The sequence below is a fragment of the Crocuta crocuta genome, unplaced genomic scaffold (assembly GCF_008692635.1).
Source record: "Crocuta crocuta isolate KB4526 unplaced genomic scaffold, BGI_CrCroc_1.0 scaffold29, whole genome shotgun sequence".
Classification (NCBI taxonomy): Eukaryota; Metazoa; Chordata; class Mammalia; order Carnivora; family Hyaenidae; genus Crocuta; species Crocuta crocuta.
Genome location: NW_027533280.1, coordinates 2,422,611 through 2,438,976, shown reverse-complemented (window position 1 = coordinate 2,438,976; position 16,366 = coordinate 2,422,611). Strand labels below are relative to the sequence as shown.

The following is a 16,366-nucleotide window of genomic DNA, read 5'->3' as shown; positions in this document are numbered from 1 at the left end:
AGATGCTTTACCAACTGAACCATCCAGATGCCCCCTCTGTTAAAAAATTTCTTGAAAGATTTTTAAATTTTTAAGTAATCTCCACATCCAACATGGGGCTCGAACTCATAACCCAGGGGCCAAGAGTGAAATGATCCTACTGACTGAGCCAGCCAGGTGCCCCTCTTTCCTTCCTTCTTTTCTCTTTCTTTCTTTCTTTCTTTCTTTCTTTCTTTCTTTCTTTCTTTCTTTCTTGCCTTAGCCTTTCTCTTCTTTTCTTTTTATTTTTTTTTAAATATACTTTATTGTCAGGGTAGCTAACATACAGTGTGTGCAGTGTGCTTTTGGCTTCAGGGGTAGATCCCCATGATTCATCGCTAACGTACAACACCCAGTGCTCATCCCAACAGGTGCCTCCTCCATGCCCATCACCTACTTTCCCCTCCTCCCTGCTCTCCCTCCATCCACTCTCTGTTTGTTCTCTGTATTTAAGAGTCTCTTATGGTTTGCCTCCCTCTCAGTTTGTAACTATTTTTTCCCCCTTCCNCCCCTCTTTCCTTCCTTCCTTTCTCTTTCTTTCTTTCTTTCTTTCTTTCTTTCTTTCTTTCTTTCTTTCTTTCTTGCCTTAGCCTTTCTCTTCTTTTCTTTTTATTTTTTTTTAAATATACTTTATTGTCAGGGTAGCTAACATACAGTGTGTGCAGTGTGCTTTTGGCTTCAGGGGTAGATCCCCATGATTCATCGCTAACGTACAACACCCAGTGCTCATCCCAACAGGTGCCTCCTCCATGCCCATCACCTACTTTCCCCTCCTCCCTGCTCTCCCTCCATCCACTCTCTGTTTGTTCTCTGTATTTAAGAGTCTCTTATGGTTTGCCTCCCTCTCAGTTTGTAACTATTTTTTCCCCCTTCCCTTCCCCCATGGTCTTCTGTTAAGTTTCATCTTTTTTTTTTTTTTTTTGATAATTAAACTTTGCGGTTTTGATGCAGCTTATTCAGAGTTTGGCTAATATTATCAGGACTTTTGTTGTTAAGGATGTTTGTGTTTCTCTGCAATATGCTGTAAAATTCTCAAATTTATTCATCAGATCTTAGCAAATACCTACAATATAGTAGTGAGCTAGACAGCTCTGTTCCTGAGGAGCTGACTTCTGTTAGTCTTTCATTTTTGACAAGCATTCCAGTGATCACGTCCCTGTGCTGAACTCTGAGCCGCGTGCTGGGGGTACAGAAATGGAAGGAAAAGACAGATACTGTGATGCTGAAGAGGGGGTGGCCGTGCTGACTTGGTGGGACCAAGAAGAGACTTGAGCTCAGGGAGGGTCATTAACATATGACAGTATTTTCTCTTTGCAGAAGCACTTTTAAGTAATGGACTGGCCCCCAGAAAAGTGAATGTGGAAGAACATTATATTTTCAGATGGAATAATAATACAATCAGTGAAATAAATGTCAAAATTATTAGGGCAGAAATTAATGCCCACCAGAAAGGTAAATTTGTTAACGGCAGTGAGAAGGTTTTCAGTTTAAAACTTTTTTTTTTAAGATTCTCATAATTATTATGTGCAAAACTAATACGGACTTGTTTCTTATTTGTAATTGTGATTTAATAAACAAGACTTTTTTTGCACATCAAAATGTAATGATAAGATAAAGAAAAATGACTCTTTGGGGATAATTTCCTAGTAAAATGGTGCACATTATATTTTTATTGTGTTTTATTTCTAGGGATCATGACACAGAGATTTACAGTAAAATTTTTAAGCTATAATAGTGGTGATGAAAAGGAATTTTCTGGAAATCCAGGTAAGATAGTATGTGGCAATCACTGATCCTGCAAACTTTTAAATTCCAGACTCCTGTACTACAATGATAATTATAAATAACTCTCTCCAATTGTAGTTTGTGATTGCCGACTTTCTCTTTCTCTTTTGTACACTGTATTCTTTTTCTGATAACAGCTTTTTTTTGTTTTTTTTTGTTTTTTTACATGAATTGTCCTAGATGGTAACAGGTTGCTGTAAGTGGAAAACATTCCTTAGGTACTGGTCTTTTGGAAAAAAAAAAAAAAAAAAGATAATACCTTTGAAGTGTTGGTTAAATTAATTTTTTAAGAAATAAGAAAAAAAAGTAGAAAGGGGCGCCTGTGGGGCTCAGTCGGTTAAGCGTCCTACTTCGGCTCAGGTCATGATCTCACGGTTTGTGAGTTCGAGCCCCATGTCTGATTCTGTGCTGACAGCTTACAGCCTGGAGCTTGCTTCAGATTCGGTGTCTCCCTCTCTCTGTGCCCCTTCCCCGTTCGCACTCTGTCTCTTTTTCTCAAAAATAAATAAACATTAAAAAAAGAAGAAGAAGAAATAAGAAGCTATAGATGATGGGTTCCTAACCTGGGGTCCATGGAGAGACTTCATAGTGACTGTGAAGTTCTGGTTATGCGCATTTTGTCATTATGTGCAAATATGGCATCACTCAATTTGTTATATATTTGTTTGCTTCTTTAATTCATTGTTGCCTCCTCAGTGCCTTGAAACAGTGAGGAGAGGGGCGCCTGGGTGGCTCAGTCTCTTAAGCATCCAACTTCTGCTCAGGTCATGATCTCGCGGTTTGTGAGTTCGAGCCCTGCGTCGGGCTCTGTGCTGACAGCTCAGAGTCTGGAGCCTCCTTCAGATTCTGTGTCTCCCTCTCTCCCTTCCCCTCCCCTGCTTATGCTCTGTCTTTCTCTGTCTCTCTCAAAAATAAATAAACAGTAAAAAAAATTCAGACAGTAAGGAGAACTGCAGGTCCAACGTGCCAGCCGTTAGCCACGCTTCCCTACTAAGCACTTGCAGCGTGGCCAGTGGCATATGTGGAAATGATAATATTTGGATATATTGAGTTGAAAAAGAGACAGTCTTCAAATTAATTTCATCTCCTTTCTCTCTCTCTCTCTTTTATTTTTACCGGGGCTGCTGGAAAAAATTTTTTAATGTCTAAAAAATTCTAAAAATATGTCATATTTTAAAATCACTTATATGGCTTGCATTATATTTTTATTGGGGAGTACCGACTTGAGCAACAGTAAGTGTTCAGTAAATATATGTTGGATAAACTATCATTGTTTTTTAAAAACTTGTCCCTCTTTTTAGTATTCTTAATCAGGCAGTAAGTAACCACAAAGGAACAACTTTTTTACTTTTATTTATTGGTTATTTTTATGTATGTATGTATGTTTATTTTTGAGAGCAGAGGAGGGGCAGAGAGAGAGGCAGACAAAGGATCTGAAGCAGACTCTGAGCTGCCAGCTCAGAACCCAATGTTCTGACCCACGAACCGCGAGATCAGAAGTTGGATGCTTAAACGACTGAACCACCCGGGCCCCCCTATTTATTTATTCTTAAAACTTTTTAACTTTTAAATACTGTTTTAGCTTGCATGATTTTCAATATTTGTACATACTGACTTAATAATGCATGATCTGTTTTACATATATATTTTTAAAATTTTATTTATTTATTTTGAGAGAGAGAGAAAGCATGTGAGAGCATGTGTGAATGGGGGTGGAGGGCAGAGAAAGAGAGAATCCCAAGCAGGCTCTGTGCTGTTGGTGTAGAACCTGATGCGGGGGTCGATCTCATGAACCATGAGATCATGATGTGAGCTGAAATCAAGAGTCCAGCGCTTAACTAACTGAGCCACCCAGGCGCCCCATGTATATATATGTATTTTCTTTTAAATGAGATTTTAGTGTATTTGTTAATGTGGAGTTTTGGATTTTATTGTTGGGTTTATTTGGGGTTCCTGGGTTGAATGTCACTGCTCAGGTCATGATCTCGCAGTTTGTGGGTTCGAGCCCCACATTGGGCTTTGTGTTGACAGTGTGAGCCTGCTTTGGATTCTCTCTCCCTCTCTCTCTGCCCCTTCCCTGCTCATACTCTCTCTCTCTTTCTCTCTCAAAAATAAACATTAAAAATAAATTAATACTGTTGGGTTTCCTAGCAGGCTGTTGGAGTTTAAGGGTTTTCATTTCATGATTCAATTACACGTGATTTCCGAGAAGCATTGTCAGAATATGTGACAAATGTTGACGCTCTTGTCAAAAAAGAAGAAATTGACTATGAGCCGGAACTGATCAGTTTGTGAAATAGCTTGTGTGTATACAGCACTCCTGGGGGCAGGAAGACCACACGACATGGGCCCTCTCCGCAAGGAATTAACTCTCTTACTTGGAAAGACGGCACAGGGTCATGGCAACAACGGAAAACAATACAGGATAGTGAATAAAGGAGCGCTGGGCTTCCGGGCAGGTATGCGCAGGTCTCGGTGCTGGAAGGGAGTCAGAGTCCTGGCTGCGACGTGTTTCTGTTGTGGGCTGCGTGGGGGACATCGTACCTTGGAAAGGAGCCCGTGCGGGCCGAGAAAAGGGCTGGCCCGAGCTTTTAGCGGTGACGTGTCAAGGACAGAACTGATTTTCAAAAGGCCTTGCAAAAATGACATACGTATGCATGTACTACTGTAGACACGACACATAAGGCTCAATACGGAGGGCTGTCGATTTCGGGTGGTGGTGCTCTCGGCATCCACGGCGTTCCTTCCCACTTTTACGTGCATATGGACGTTTCCCTAATGACGAGGTGCAGGCAGGAAGGTGGGTTAATAGGAGACGAGTGGGAATAGGACCTGGATCAGACCGGGAGGTGGAACTGATTCACTGGAGAGCCTTCCGTCGAAAGGTTACTTCGGTGTCAGTCCACTTTCAAAGCACCTGTGACAGAAGCAGCAGTGATCACTCACGAGCACTCGTTACCCGGCCGCTCGGCCGCAGATTCCCCAGTGCGGGCTGGGGCCGCAGAGTCCCCCACGCAGCCCACAACAGAAACACGTCGCAGCCAGGACTCTGACTCCCTTCCAGCACCGAGACCTGCATGTTCCTTTTCAGGTTTTATTTAAAAAATTTATTTAGAAAGTCACACAAATATCTTTGTTAAAAAAAAAAAAAACAGAGAAAATGGGGGTGCCTGGGTGGCTCAGTGGGTTAAGCGTCTGATTCTTGATTTTGGCTCTGGTCATGATCTCATGGGTTTGTAGGCTTGAGCCCCACATCGGGCTCTGCGCCAACAGCTGGAGCCTGCTTGGGATTCTCTCTCTGCTCCTCCCCTGCTCGTTCTCTCTCTCTCTCTCTCAAAAAAAAAAAAATAAACTTAAAAAAGTAAAAAAAAAAGCAAAACAGAAAAGGAATGAAGATGGTATCTTCTCTCAAGTGTATTCTTAAAAAAAAATTTTTTTTAATGTTTATTTTTTTGAGTGGTGGGGGAGGGAGGGGCAGAGAGAGAGGGAGACACAGAATCTGAAGCAGGCTCCAGGCTCCAAGCTCTGAGCCGTAAGCAGAGAGCCCGACACAGGGCTTGAACTCATAAACCGTGAGATCGTGGCCTGAGCCGAAGTCAGACACTTATCCGACTGAGCCCCCCGGGCGCCCCTCAAGTGTATTCTGACACAGCTTTTTCTGTGTTTCCTTTTGGTGTGTATTCCTCTTTTACACTATTTGACAAGGTTGTGCTTGCTGTATTAGGTTGACTTTAGCTAGTCCTCATTATTGTGTTTGTCTAGGTTACCAACTTGGCAAGCCTGTTCGAGCTCTAAATACCAACAGGGTGAATAATGTGACGAGTCTGCACCTTTGGCAACCGGGTAATCTGGTTTGGTAATACGATTAGGCCGTTGGTAAGCTAGAATTGGAAGTATTGCCATTTTCTGAATCTAATCAAGTAGTTAATCACTTCAAATTCCTGTTGGTTTATTTAGGTGGGGATGGGGGTGGAGATGGGGGAGATCAGGCTTCTACGTTTTCTCAAAAGTTAACACTGTTTACGGCTGAAGTGCGGGTTATTTGTAAGAGAGATGTAGATGCAGGATTGGCTGGGGAGTCCCTTGTCATTGTTGCGTGTTGACATGACTATAGAGTTGTTCCGAACTACAGGACATCTCTGCCGTGGTGGTACTTGCCTGCCTCTTCCAGAGACATTAACTCGTGTGTTCAGAGTAAGCCACTGCTCCCGGTCAAGGTGTTCTGATACAGAAAGGTGCCTTTGTTCAGCTTTGAAAGGCATAGAGTGACAATGACCTCAGTTCTCGAAAACTGGCAACTTTATTTCTACGTTCTGTTTTCTGTCTGTTTCCCAGGAAAAAAACAGTAGTAAATCTTTACTTTCATTTAGCAAAACTAGTAAAAAGATTATCTTATTTTCTAGCTGGAAGGGGTTTGTGTACATCAGCAACTTTCAAACCCATTTTATTTGGAGAAAATGCTCTATCTGGCTGTCTTTTAGAAGTGGGGATCAGTGAAAACTGTACGCAGCTCAGGTGAGTATATCATTGGTTATTTTCCTGCGTTTTGAGTGGTTTGCTTAAAATGAATTCACCACATGAATAGTAATGATAGCATGAATGAAAAATTAGTCTGAATAAAAAAAGTGTGTAAAAGTGGTAGAGGACAGTGAAGTACAGTTTATTGACTGATTGATTGATTCAAATATCGATAGGGGGAAAATCGAGTTCTTCCCTGGGACTAAAGCCCTTTCACCCATATTTATGCATTTGTTCTGCTCGAGTCTGCTCATCGTTGAAGCCCAGTACTCCTAGAAGTACAAAAGGGCAGGAGGCAGATTTAATTGGTTTGATTAACATTAAAGGAATACTTGTTATGTGGTGTATAAGGAACCTTGCACTTGCCTGGGTGGCATTTGGAAAGTGTGTTAATGGATATGCAGATGCTCCCTTTTTTTTTTTAAATCGAGGCAGCGCTCATACAATACAACTCATATTTTATAGTGAATAGTTCAGTGGCATTTGGTGCGTTTATGACATTGTATAATCACCACACCTATTTAGTTCCAGAACATTTTCATCTCTGCAAAAGGAAACCCGTACCCACTGTCATTCCTTCCCCATTCCTCCCCTCCTCCAGCCACTGGCGACCACTAATCTCTAGGGATTTGCGTCTTCTGGACATTTCATATAGGCGGAATCGTACACTAGGTGACTTTCTGTGACGGGCTTCTTTCACTCAGCTTCATGCTTTGGAGGCTCGTCCCTGTGGTAGCAGGTGTTAGTGCTGGGCTCCCCTCTGGCTGAGTCCTCCATCGTACGGCTGCACTACATTTGTTTACCCGTTCATCTGTAAATGGACCTGTGAATTGTTTCCACCTTCTGGCTCTTGTGAATAGTGCAGCAGTGAACGTTCACTTACCCATTTTTGTTTGACTCTCTGCTTTCAGTTATTTTGGGCAGGTAGCCAGGAGTGGAATTGCTGGGTCATATAGTCATTCTGTGTTTAAATTTTTTGAGAAACCACTGCATTATTTTCAGCGGCTGCACCATTTTATATTTCTACCAGCAATGTCAGAGGGTTCCAATTTGTCCACATCCTCCCAACACTTATTTTCTGAGCTGAAGTTGGACACTTAACCTGCAGAGCCACCCAGGTGCCCCCTGAATTTATGTTTTTTGATAGGAGCCATCTCAGTAGGTGTGAAGCGTTATCTCATTGTGGGTTAAAAAATGTTTTTTAAATGTTTATTTATTTTTGAAAGAGAGAGCGAGCAAGCGCATGGATGGGGGAGGAGCAGAGAGAGAGGGAGACAGAGGATCTAAAATGGGCTCTGCATTGACAGCAGAGAGCCTAGTGCAGGGCCCAAACTCACGAACAATGAGATCATGACCTGAACCAAAGTCGGATGCTTAACTGAGCCAGCCAGGTCTCCCTCATTGTGGTTTTTATTGCATGCATCCTTCTACCCATTTTATCCATAACACATGTCAAGGCGTGTAGTTCTTTGGGAAGCAGGGAAAAGATGGGGGAGGCACTAAGCAGGAAGTAGACTGCAGGTGTAACTTACCAGCAGAGGCTCTTGACTGTGGGACATAAGGCTGGAGTCGCACAGTCGCTCCCCTGCAGTTTATAAAGTTTGTACCTGTCAGTGACGTTGCCAGAAAGAAGGAATGCTAAGCTCCAATTCTTTTTTTTAAGAAGCTGTTATATTTATGTGGCACCTGGGTGGCTCAGTCGGTTAAGCGTTCAACTTCGGCTCAGGTCATGATCTTGCAGTTCATGGGCTCAAGTTCATGTTCTGTGCTGACAGCGCAGAGCCTGGAGCCTGTTTCAGATTCTGTGTCTCCCTCCCTTTCTGCCCTTTCCCACTCGTGCTCTGTCTCTCTCTGTCTCAAAAATAAACTATTAAAAAAAAAAAGAAGCTGTTATTTATTTATTTTTGGGGGTGGGTGCAAGTGGTGAGGGGTAGAGAGAGGGAGAGAGAGAGAAGCAGGGCTCACCCATAGTGGGGCTCATGTTCACCTGAAATGGGGCTAGAGCTCACCTGATGCGGGACTCAAACTCATGAACCTGAGATCATGACCTGAGCCAAAGTCAGATGCTTAAGGGACTGAGCCAACTGGGTGTCTTCCAATTCTTAGTCTTGACTTAATCTCATGGCTCAGAAATCCAGCTAGATATTTAAAAGGTTCTTTTTGCTATTGGATCACTATGGCCCGTACATTTATCCTGGTAACTCAGTATTTGATCTACCCACCTCCCAACTTTTATGACCACCCAATGGAGTCTGTAAACTATATGATACCAACATAAGTTACTAACATTTGAAGTCCAAAGTGAAAGATGCTTCTGTATGTCCTCCCCAAGTGGCTTAGGTCCATCCTGGAAAGGCCATCAGAGAGAACAAAGACATGAGGCACCTAGGGGGCTTGGTCATTTAAGCGTCTGGCTTTGGCTCAGGTCATGATCTTGCAGTTTATGATTTCAAGCCCTGGGTCAGGTTCTGTGCTGACAGCTCAGATCCTGGAGCCTGCTTCAGATTCTGCGACTCTCTCTCTCTATCCCTTCCCTGCTTGCTCTCTGTCTCTCTCAAAAATAAATAAACATTAAAAAAAAAAAGAGAGAGAGCAAAGACACCCAGCCAGCATTTAATGCCAGTTCTTCTGGCAGCTTTTATTTAGGCACCCAGCAAGCACAGCCTACATACTCCCTGGAAAGGACCTCAGGATGAGACCCGCCAGCCATGTGCTGAGAAATGTCTTACTCTTTTGCAGGGAGAATGCTGCTGAACTACTTGATTCATTAATACAGGCAACTCATGTTGCAATGAGAGGCAACTCCGATTACAATGATCCTAGCGACGGCTGGCTCGAAATAATACGTAAGTCAAAGCTGCATAGATGTGCAGCGTGCAACTTGTTGCTGTGGTTACACAGTGCTAGCCCTGTGTGTGTGGGAGCTCCACACAGCAGGTCTCCTTCTTTGCTCTGGCTCAACTGACATTTGTTTTGAGGTTAACTCTCTGGCCAGCAGGCTCTTTACATCTTTTACCTTTGTTAATGATGCCCTTTTTTTTTTAATGTTTTATTTATTTCTGAGAGAGAGAGAGAGAGGGAGAGAGACAGCGTGAGCAGGGGAGGGTCAGAGAGAGAGGGAGACACAGAATCCGAAACAGGCTTCAGGCTTTGAGCTGTCAGCACAGAGCCCGACGCGGGGCTTGAACCCGTGAACCATGAGGTCATGACCTGAGCCGAAGTTGGACGCTTAACTGACTGAGCCACCCAGGAGCCCCAATGATGCCCTTTTTTAAAACAAAAAACCAAACTTATTTATTTATTGTGAGAGAGAGAGAGAGAGCCTGCATATGCTGGGGAGGGGGAGGGTGGGCAGAGAGAGGACAGGAGAGAATCTCAAGCAGGCTTTGCGCTGTCAGTGCAGAGCCTGACACGGGGCTTGAACCCAAGAACCGTGAGATCACGACCTGAGCTGAAATCAAGAGTCAGACACCTGACCAACTGAGCCACCCAGGCACCCCACAATTTTTGTTTTTTAAGAGAAAATCCACATGAAGTTCAAATCACCCAATTGTTTTATTAGCTAACAGTCTTTGTAAAAGGAAGTGTAAATGAGGATTGAAGATTTTCAGCGCGTTTCGGTTTGCATTGCTGTTTTTGATTGCCAGGGATGTAGGCAGTTGAGAACGAACATTGTAATTTATAAAAGCAATGCTGTTAACCTAAAAGGAAATAAGGTGATTGAAAACGTGATGCGGAGTGAAAGAAGCCGGACACAAATGAACGCGAACTGTCTGAGGCTGTGTGTACGAAACGGACAGAATGGGCAGATCTGTAGAGACCGAAAGCACGTTGATGGTCTCCAGAGGCGGGGGCGGTTAGGAAGAGATGAGGAGTGACTGCTGATGGGCACAAGGTTTCTTTTTGGGGCATTAAAAATGGAATTTGGCGATGGCCATACAAGTCTGTGCGTGTCCTGGAGACCACTCAAGTGCACACTGTAAAGGGGTGAATTGCGTGGCGTATGAATTGTGTCTCAAGAGAGCCATTGGGAAAGTAAGAAGTTAACTGTGCAGCAGGTCAGGAGAGCAGGGACCACCCAGGCCGGGTAGGAAGACCTGGGCCGGGGCGTCTGTAGCGAAGGGCTAGCAGGGGATCGGGTGCGAGGAGGTGAGGTGCGTGGCACGGGCAGCGGCGGTAAGCTGCGCTCAGCTCTCCACAGCAGGCCCAAGTTCGGCTTTGAATCCAACACGTGTGTCTGGCCATCGAGCCCCAGCTCGCTCCGCTGGTCAGTGCAGAAGCTCGAGGCCATGGTTTGTGGTGGCAGAACTAGAACCAAAAGCCGGGGTTCCAGCCCCTTTGCTGTCCCCGCAGCCTGCAAGTCAGGCGACGTCTTTGTGATATCGTGGGAGGGGGGTCTTAAGTGTGTAACTGTGCTGAACAGAAAGAAAGCTGCTTCTGTTGCTCTCATTAACAGGTTGCCTTTTGGGGCCAGAAAGAGCTAACTGGCTCTGCAGTATCCGCGTTCCTAAGTCCCCTTCTGTCACTGCGCATGTGGCTCTGCCCCCCACTCTGTGCGGCCGGGGTAGGCAACTATCTGTATCCTGCACTCCTGACCACCTTAGGTCACTTCAGCTCCGCGGGCTGTCTGCGCTCTTCTCACCCCTTGTGATTCGGTCTGGATCCTTATGACCCCAACCCCTCCCCACTTTGGGCGGTGAGGGATCATCGTAATGTCGTGGGCCCGAGGCGCCCATATCACTCTCTGACTGTGGGAGGGGTTCTGGGGGCCCTGGGGCCATGTCCCATGCTCAAGCCACTAGGCCCTGGCTTAGTTCCTCATTCGGAAATGGAATCCAGAGGTTGGGGCTTGTCAACCCCGGGGGCTTTGCCACCAGGCCGGCTGGGTGGGCCGCAGAAATGCCCGACGGATGAGGCACAAGTAGAAAGTATGGATGTTTCAAGACCAAAAACCCCAGGTGGTTAGGTAAGACAGCTGAGGTGGTGGTGGTTCGTGGCCTTCAAGGTGGACGCAGTTAGCCTCTGTGTCATGTGTAAGCCAAATGGACCCCGGTCCTGGCTGATAAACAGAAGAGAAGCAACGTTGAACACGCGCCTCGAGGAGGAGGAGGAAATGGGACGGCAGGTGTCACCTCCTGCCACCCCCTCCTGTCATCACCTTGCTGCTTTCCCCCGAGGCCTGGTTTTCCAGAAGAATGAAAATTAATTTCTTATTCAGTTTTATTCTCTTCCACGTGTGTCACTCTATGGCGACACATTAGGAAGTTGCTTCCAAACTATTTAATCCATACTAACTGACATTGCTAGCTGCGCTTTAAGTGTCATACGTATACAGCTTTTCCTATGCCCTGCAGGATGCGCGAAGTCTCGTGGCATTTGACTGAAGTGGTGGGTCTTTCTGCTAAAACTCGGGGAGTGTGGAGCTTGGGAACCGAATCAGGACTATGGTTTTATTATGTGGGTCAAGGATTTTATTTTATAATTTTTTTAAGTTGACTTTTTCATTTTTTAAAAAAAAATTATTTGAGAGAGAGACAGAGAAAGAGGGAAAGAGAGACTCTCAAGTGGGCTCTGCGCTGTCAGCACAGGGCCCGATGTTGGGGTTTAGTCTTACAAACCGTGAGATCATCACCTGAGCCAGAATCAGGAGTTGGACACTTAACCGACTGAGCCACCGAGGTGCCGCCGTGGGTCAGGGATTTTAAAGTTCCAATGACTGACTTAACATACAGGGAAACATTTTGAACCCAACGGGTAACATAGTTAGGAGTGACAGTACTGTTAGAGATGAACGTGTAGTAAAGTGATTGCTATCTAATAACATTTCCTATTTCCCCCCTGCATCGTGGCCCCCCTGCATCCTGGCACTGTAGGAAAACTGTTATTAAGTTCTTCTTTCCAAAATGCACAACTTAGTATTTCTTTAGGTGCAGATGCCCCCGATTCAGGCGCAGACCCATCTGTTAGCGTGAACGGCATCTGCACGGATATTCCTGCCCGGCTCAGTGTCCGCATCCTCATCTCCGATGCTGGTGCGGTAGAAGGGATTACTCAGCAGGAGATACTTGGCATAGAGACAAGGTATGACCGCATCTGGGAGGAGTGTCGCTTAGAGAGAGTCAGGAACGTTGAGAGTGCTCCGAAGCATAGAGAGACGCTAATTTATAGTCTGATGGTTTGTTTACAAATTGCGATTATTAGCAACACGATTATACGTAAACGGTGTATGCATCAACTGTATGTGTAATGGTAACGTGTTCTCACAAGTGTTTATAGAGCTGTGTGTGAGGGATTCTGCAAGGTCTCTTGGGGGGTACAAACGAGCAAGGGGCTGCTTTGTGCCGAGCACATTTGAAATCCGTGAACGTAATAATCCATTAGGGTACACTGTGGGGAGGGGGTCTTCCGAAGAGGAGTTGAGGTGCGGTTGCCAGAAGAAAAGTGAAGGGATGCTGGAGAGGAGAAACGACGGACGTTAGCCCACACGCGCCTGGCGGTGCTGTTCGAAGACTGCTGTGGTGTATGTGCACGCACTTGGAAGACCCTCCAAAATGCTGAGCTGCTGCTGTTCTTATCTTTATGTTGTTTATTATTGTAGCTGGGTGATCGGCCGAGGAGGTGCTACTCTCTCTCTGTGCATATGTTGGAAAATTTACATCATCCAAGGGGGAGGACATAGCATTAGTAGAATTTGAACCTTCTTTAAGAGCATCCCAGTTTGTACTGTTGCTGTCAGTTACCTGATGCCCTTAACAGGTTAGAAACACGTGGTGGATGTGTTCCTTACACATCTCGTCCCCCCAGGCTCTCCTTCGTGAACTGGCAGTTCCAATGTGGGCTTTCTTGCGAAGATAAGGCCGACCTTTTCCCTGTCAGTGCGTCCGTCCAGTTTATTAAGATACCCGCACAGTTACCCCGTCCACTGACAAGGTAAACCAGTTGACAACCTAGTTGACATTTTTTGGAAGCAGGAAAATATATACTCGAAAATAGTTTATTTCTTTCATCAAGCATTGATGCGTCTCATCAAAAGCACACTTTGTTGGACCTACTGTAATCTTCTAAATTGCTTTGTAGATTCCAGATCAATTTTACAGAGTATGACTGTAACAGAAATGAAGTGTGTTGGCCACAACTTCTGTATCCTTTGACCCGGTATTATCAAGGTAGGCTAAAGCAGATTTCTGGAATGGCTTTCATTATGTAATGTGGGGGAGGGGCAGACAGAAGCGGGGAAGAGAGAATCCCAAGCAGGCTCTGCACTGTCAGTGAGCAGAGCCCGATTCGGGGCTCGAACTCATACACCGTGAGATCATGACCTAAGCTGAAATCAAAGGTCAGACGCTTAACCCACTGGGCCACTCAGTGCCAAAACTTAAAACACGTGGAAAAAGTTTTCAAGAATTAACTAATAAGGTTGCCACTCAGAAATTATCACTATTATTGTTTTGGTTTACTTCTACTTAAATAATTACCAAAAAAGTTAAGAAATAAGAATTTTGCTTCATTTCATTCATTGTTCTGCAGGGGAGCCTTATTCTCAGTGTGTGGCCAAGGGCTTATTGCTAGTATCCTTCTTCATGTTAGCTGCATTCCTCAGCAACCCCTGGGCCGGCACATGCAAAGAGTGAAATTCAACTGCCATCTGACTTCTTGCAGACCACAGACTTCAGTGATTTGTTGTACTCCTGTGCGCCTCTCTGTGACATTGTAATAAATGCAGTGCTTTGTTTTTGGAGAAAATGTTTCTTAAGTGCACTGGGAATTTAATTCAGGCATGCAACTATCCTGATGTGCAGAGCAATGCAGGAGAGGTGTTCCAGTGGCCGGAGCGGGCTGAGCGAAATGTACGAGAGGGTCAACTGGGTAAATACATCCTAGAAGCTGTAGTGTCTCACAGGTTTCTAAAGTCAGAGGAATTTTGGTCCAAATAGATTATTCTTACCTGAGAGAGTTAGTATTTTCTCTAAATTTTTATCTCTGTTGAATTGATTGATTTCCCCTATTCTAAAGAAAGAATTAAAAATCCATAAAGCTTAATATGTGTATATTATAAAATCTATTATTTTGTATGTAAAGACACAAAATAAATCGATGAGGGAAGATGTAGAGGCTGAGGGAAGGAAAGTAATATTGAGAGGAAAGTAAAACAAAATCAGGATTAAAGGTAAACTCGTGAAAATGCCAAAGACCTTGCAGATAGCTAAGGTAGACCCCTAATTTAGTCTTTAATTTACAAAAAAACAAGTATGATTAGCTACAGGAATCATAGGTGCATGGAATTAAAATAAGCTGGTTTCCAACGAAGGACAGTTTTTCCTAGTTGAGCCTTGAGAGAAATTCCTCCTGTGGCTCCTTCCAAGGGGACAAAAGGCATGACGCAGGGGTCACTGGGGGAAATGGATGTCTTCAATCACATTCCTGTCGTGGCCATATAGCAAATCTTGTAATTTTCTTTGTGGGCCAGATAAATGTAGTTATGTTTTATATGGACTTTGTATACTGTCGGTAAACCTAATTTTGAAAAATGATTGTCTACCTTTTCACACGCTGATCGAATTCCTGGGGCCTCCTGACTTCCCAGACATGTCGAATGTGTTGTTGCGTTTTCCAATCTGAGCCTGTAAATATAGTTCTATTTTTTACTAATTCATATTAAACATATGACTAATGACATAAAAAAGTTTCTCCCTCAATACCACTCACTATTGGTATTTCATTGAGAAATAGTGGATTCCCTTCTGCTGCTCTTTTTCTTTGATTTGGACTTCTGTGGTTGAAGTGATTACATCCTATAGAAGGAGTAAAAAAATTGTTTTTTGCTGAATAAAAGTTACTACCCACTGATCAATTAATTGTAGTGATTCAGAAAGTTTATGGCAGTTAGTGAACTAGCTCTGGAAAATTAAACATTTCCAAATGACAGGTAATTGAGCCTGATTTTGTGGGCTTTGTTAGGATGACTTTTGTAGTTAAAGAAGGGAAAGCTCACTTTGGCAGAAAAATGGGATCTGAGGGACCTACTATATGGTTTTAACTTCTACATTTACACATTCATGTATGCAGTTGACAAATATTTATTGAGTGGCTACTACATGCGGGCCCTGGAGATACTGAGACAATGTCCCTTGTGGGTGGAGCTTACATTTTAGTGGGGGGAAACTGGCAATAAATACAGAAGATAATTGCAGACCGCGGTAGGTGTGATGAAGAAAATAAAACAGGGTGCGGTGGAGTGAGGTGGGAGATTACCTTAGCCAGGCGTCGGGGTCAGCCTCAGAAGCGGGAACACTTGAGCTGAGACAGCTTTGAGAGGGTGTAGGAGAGGGATGTTCTAGGCAGAGGAAGGAATCCGCAAGTTCAAGCGCACCTACCGGGGAAGATAGCGGAAGGCAGGTGCGGTGGAGCAAAGGGAGGCCAAGGCTAGGCGACGGAGACGGGGGCTTGGGGGAGCAGAGGGGTCAGATCCTGTGGGGCCCTGCCGGCTATGCTAGGAAATTTGGATTTTATTTGGAAAGCAGTGGGAGAAGCCAGAGGATTTAAAGTGGGCGACACCAGATTTTCGTCCTGTGTCAGAGATCACTGCAGCTGCGGTGGGGAGGAGCGGCAGAGCCGGCGGCGGGAGGAAGGGGGGAGGGCGCAGTGCCGGCGCCCGATCCGCTTTCCGATCTGCGCGGGGGACGGGACCCGGGAGAACGGCCGGCGGCAAGAGCAGACGCGACCGCATGATGCGGTGTAGTTCCGTTGGTATGAAGTGTCCCAAGACGGCAGACCCACGAGACGAGGCTGTTCGCGATTGCCCCGAGCTGGGAAGGGAAGGCGTGGGCGCCGACTGCGCGGCGCAGGTGGAAGCCTTTTCAGGTCGATGGAAACGTTCCAAAAGTGGATCGTGATGACGGCTGCACAACCACTCTGTAAGCTTACTAAACACGGAATTGTATGCTCCAAACGGGTGAGCTTTACGGCACAAACTCAGTAAAACTCATTTTCAAAAGCGCTAAAGGGCTGAGCGAAGGGCTGTTTTCCGCGTGGAGCCCCCGCAGTC

General features: G+C 44.9%; 1 protein-coding gene across 2 annotated transcripts in view; it reads left to right on the top strand.

The window, feature by feature from the left end:
- The window catches only part of TCTN2 (tectonic family member 2), a 28,793-nt gene extending 13,621 nt beyond the window's left edge, over positions 1-15,172 (top strand). For both annotated transcript variants that reach the window (XM_077747986.1, XM_077747985.1), the window contains exons 10-18: positions 1,336-1,470; positions 1,708-1,785; positions 5,566-5,646; positions 6,207-6,318; positions 9,061-9,167; positions 12,249-12,402; positions 13,126-13,251; positions 13,399-13,487; positions 13,849-15,172. In XM_077747986.1, the coding sequence (XP_077604112.1) occupies positions 1,336-1,470; positions 1,708-1,785; positions 5,566-5,646; positions 6,207-6,318; positions 9,061-9,167; positions 12,249-12,402; positions 13,126-13,251; positions 13,399-13,487; positions 13,849-13,952 (986 nt within the window). In that variant the 3' untranslated portion in view covers positions 13,953-15,172. The remainder of the gene's footprint in view (positions 1-1,335; positions 1,471-1,707; positions 1,786-5,565; positions 5,647-6,206; positions 6,319-9,060; positions 9,168-12,248; positions 12,403-13,125; positions 13,252-13,398; positions 13,488-13,848) is intronic.
- The last annotated feature ends 1,194 nt before the right edge of the window (positions 15,173-16,366 follow it).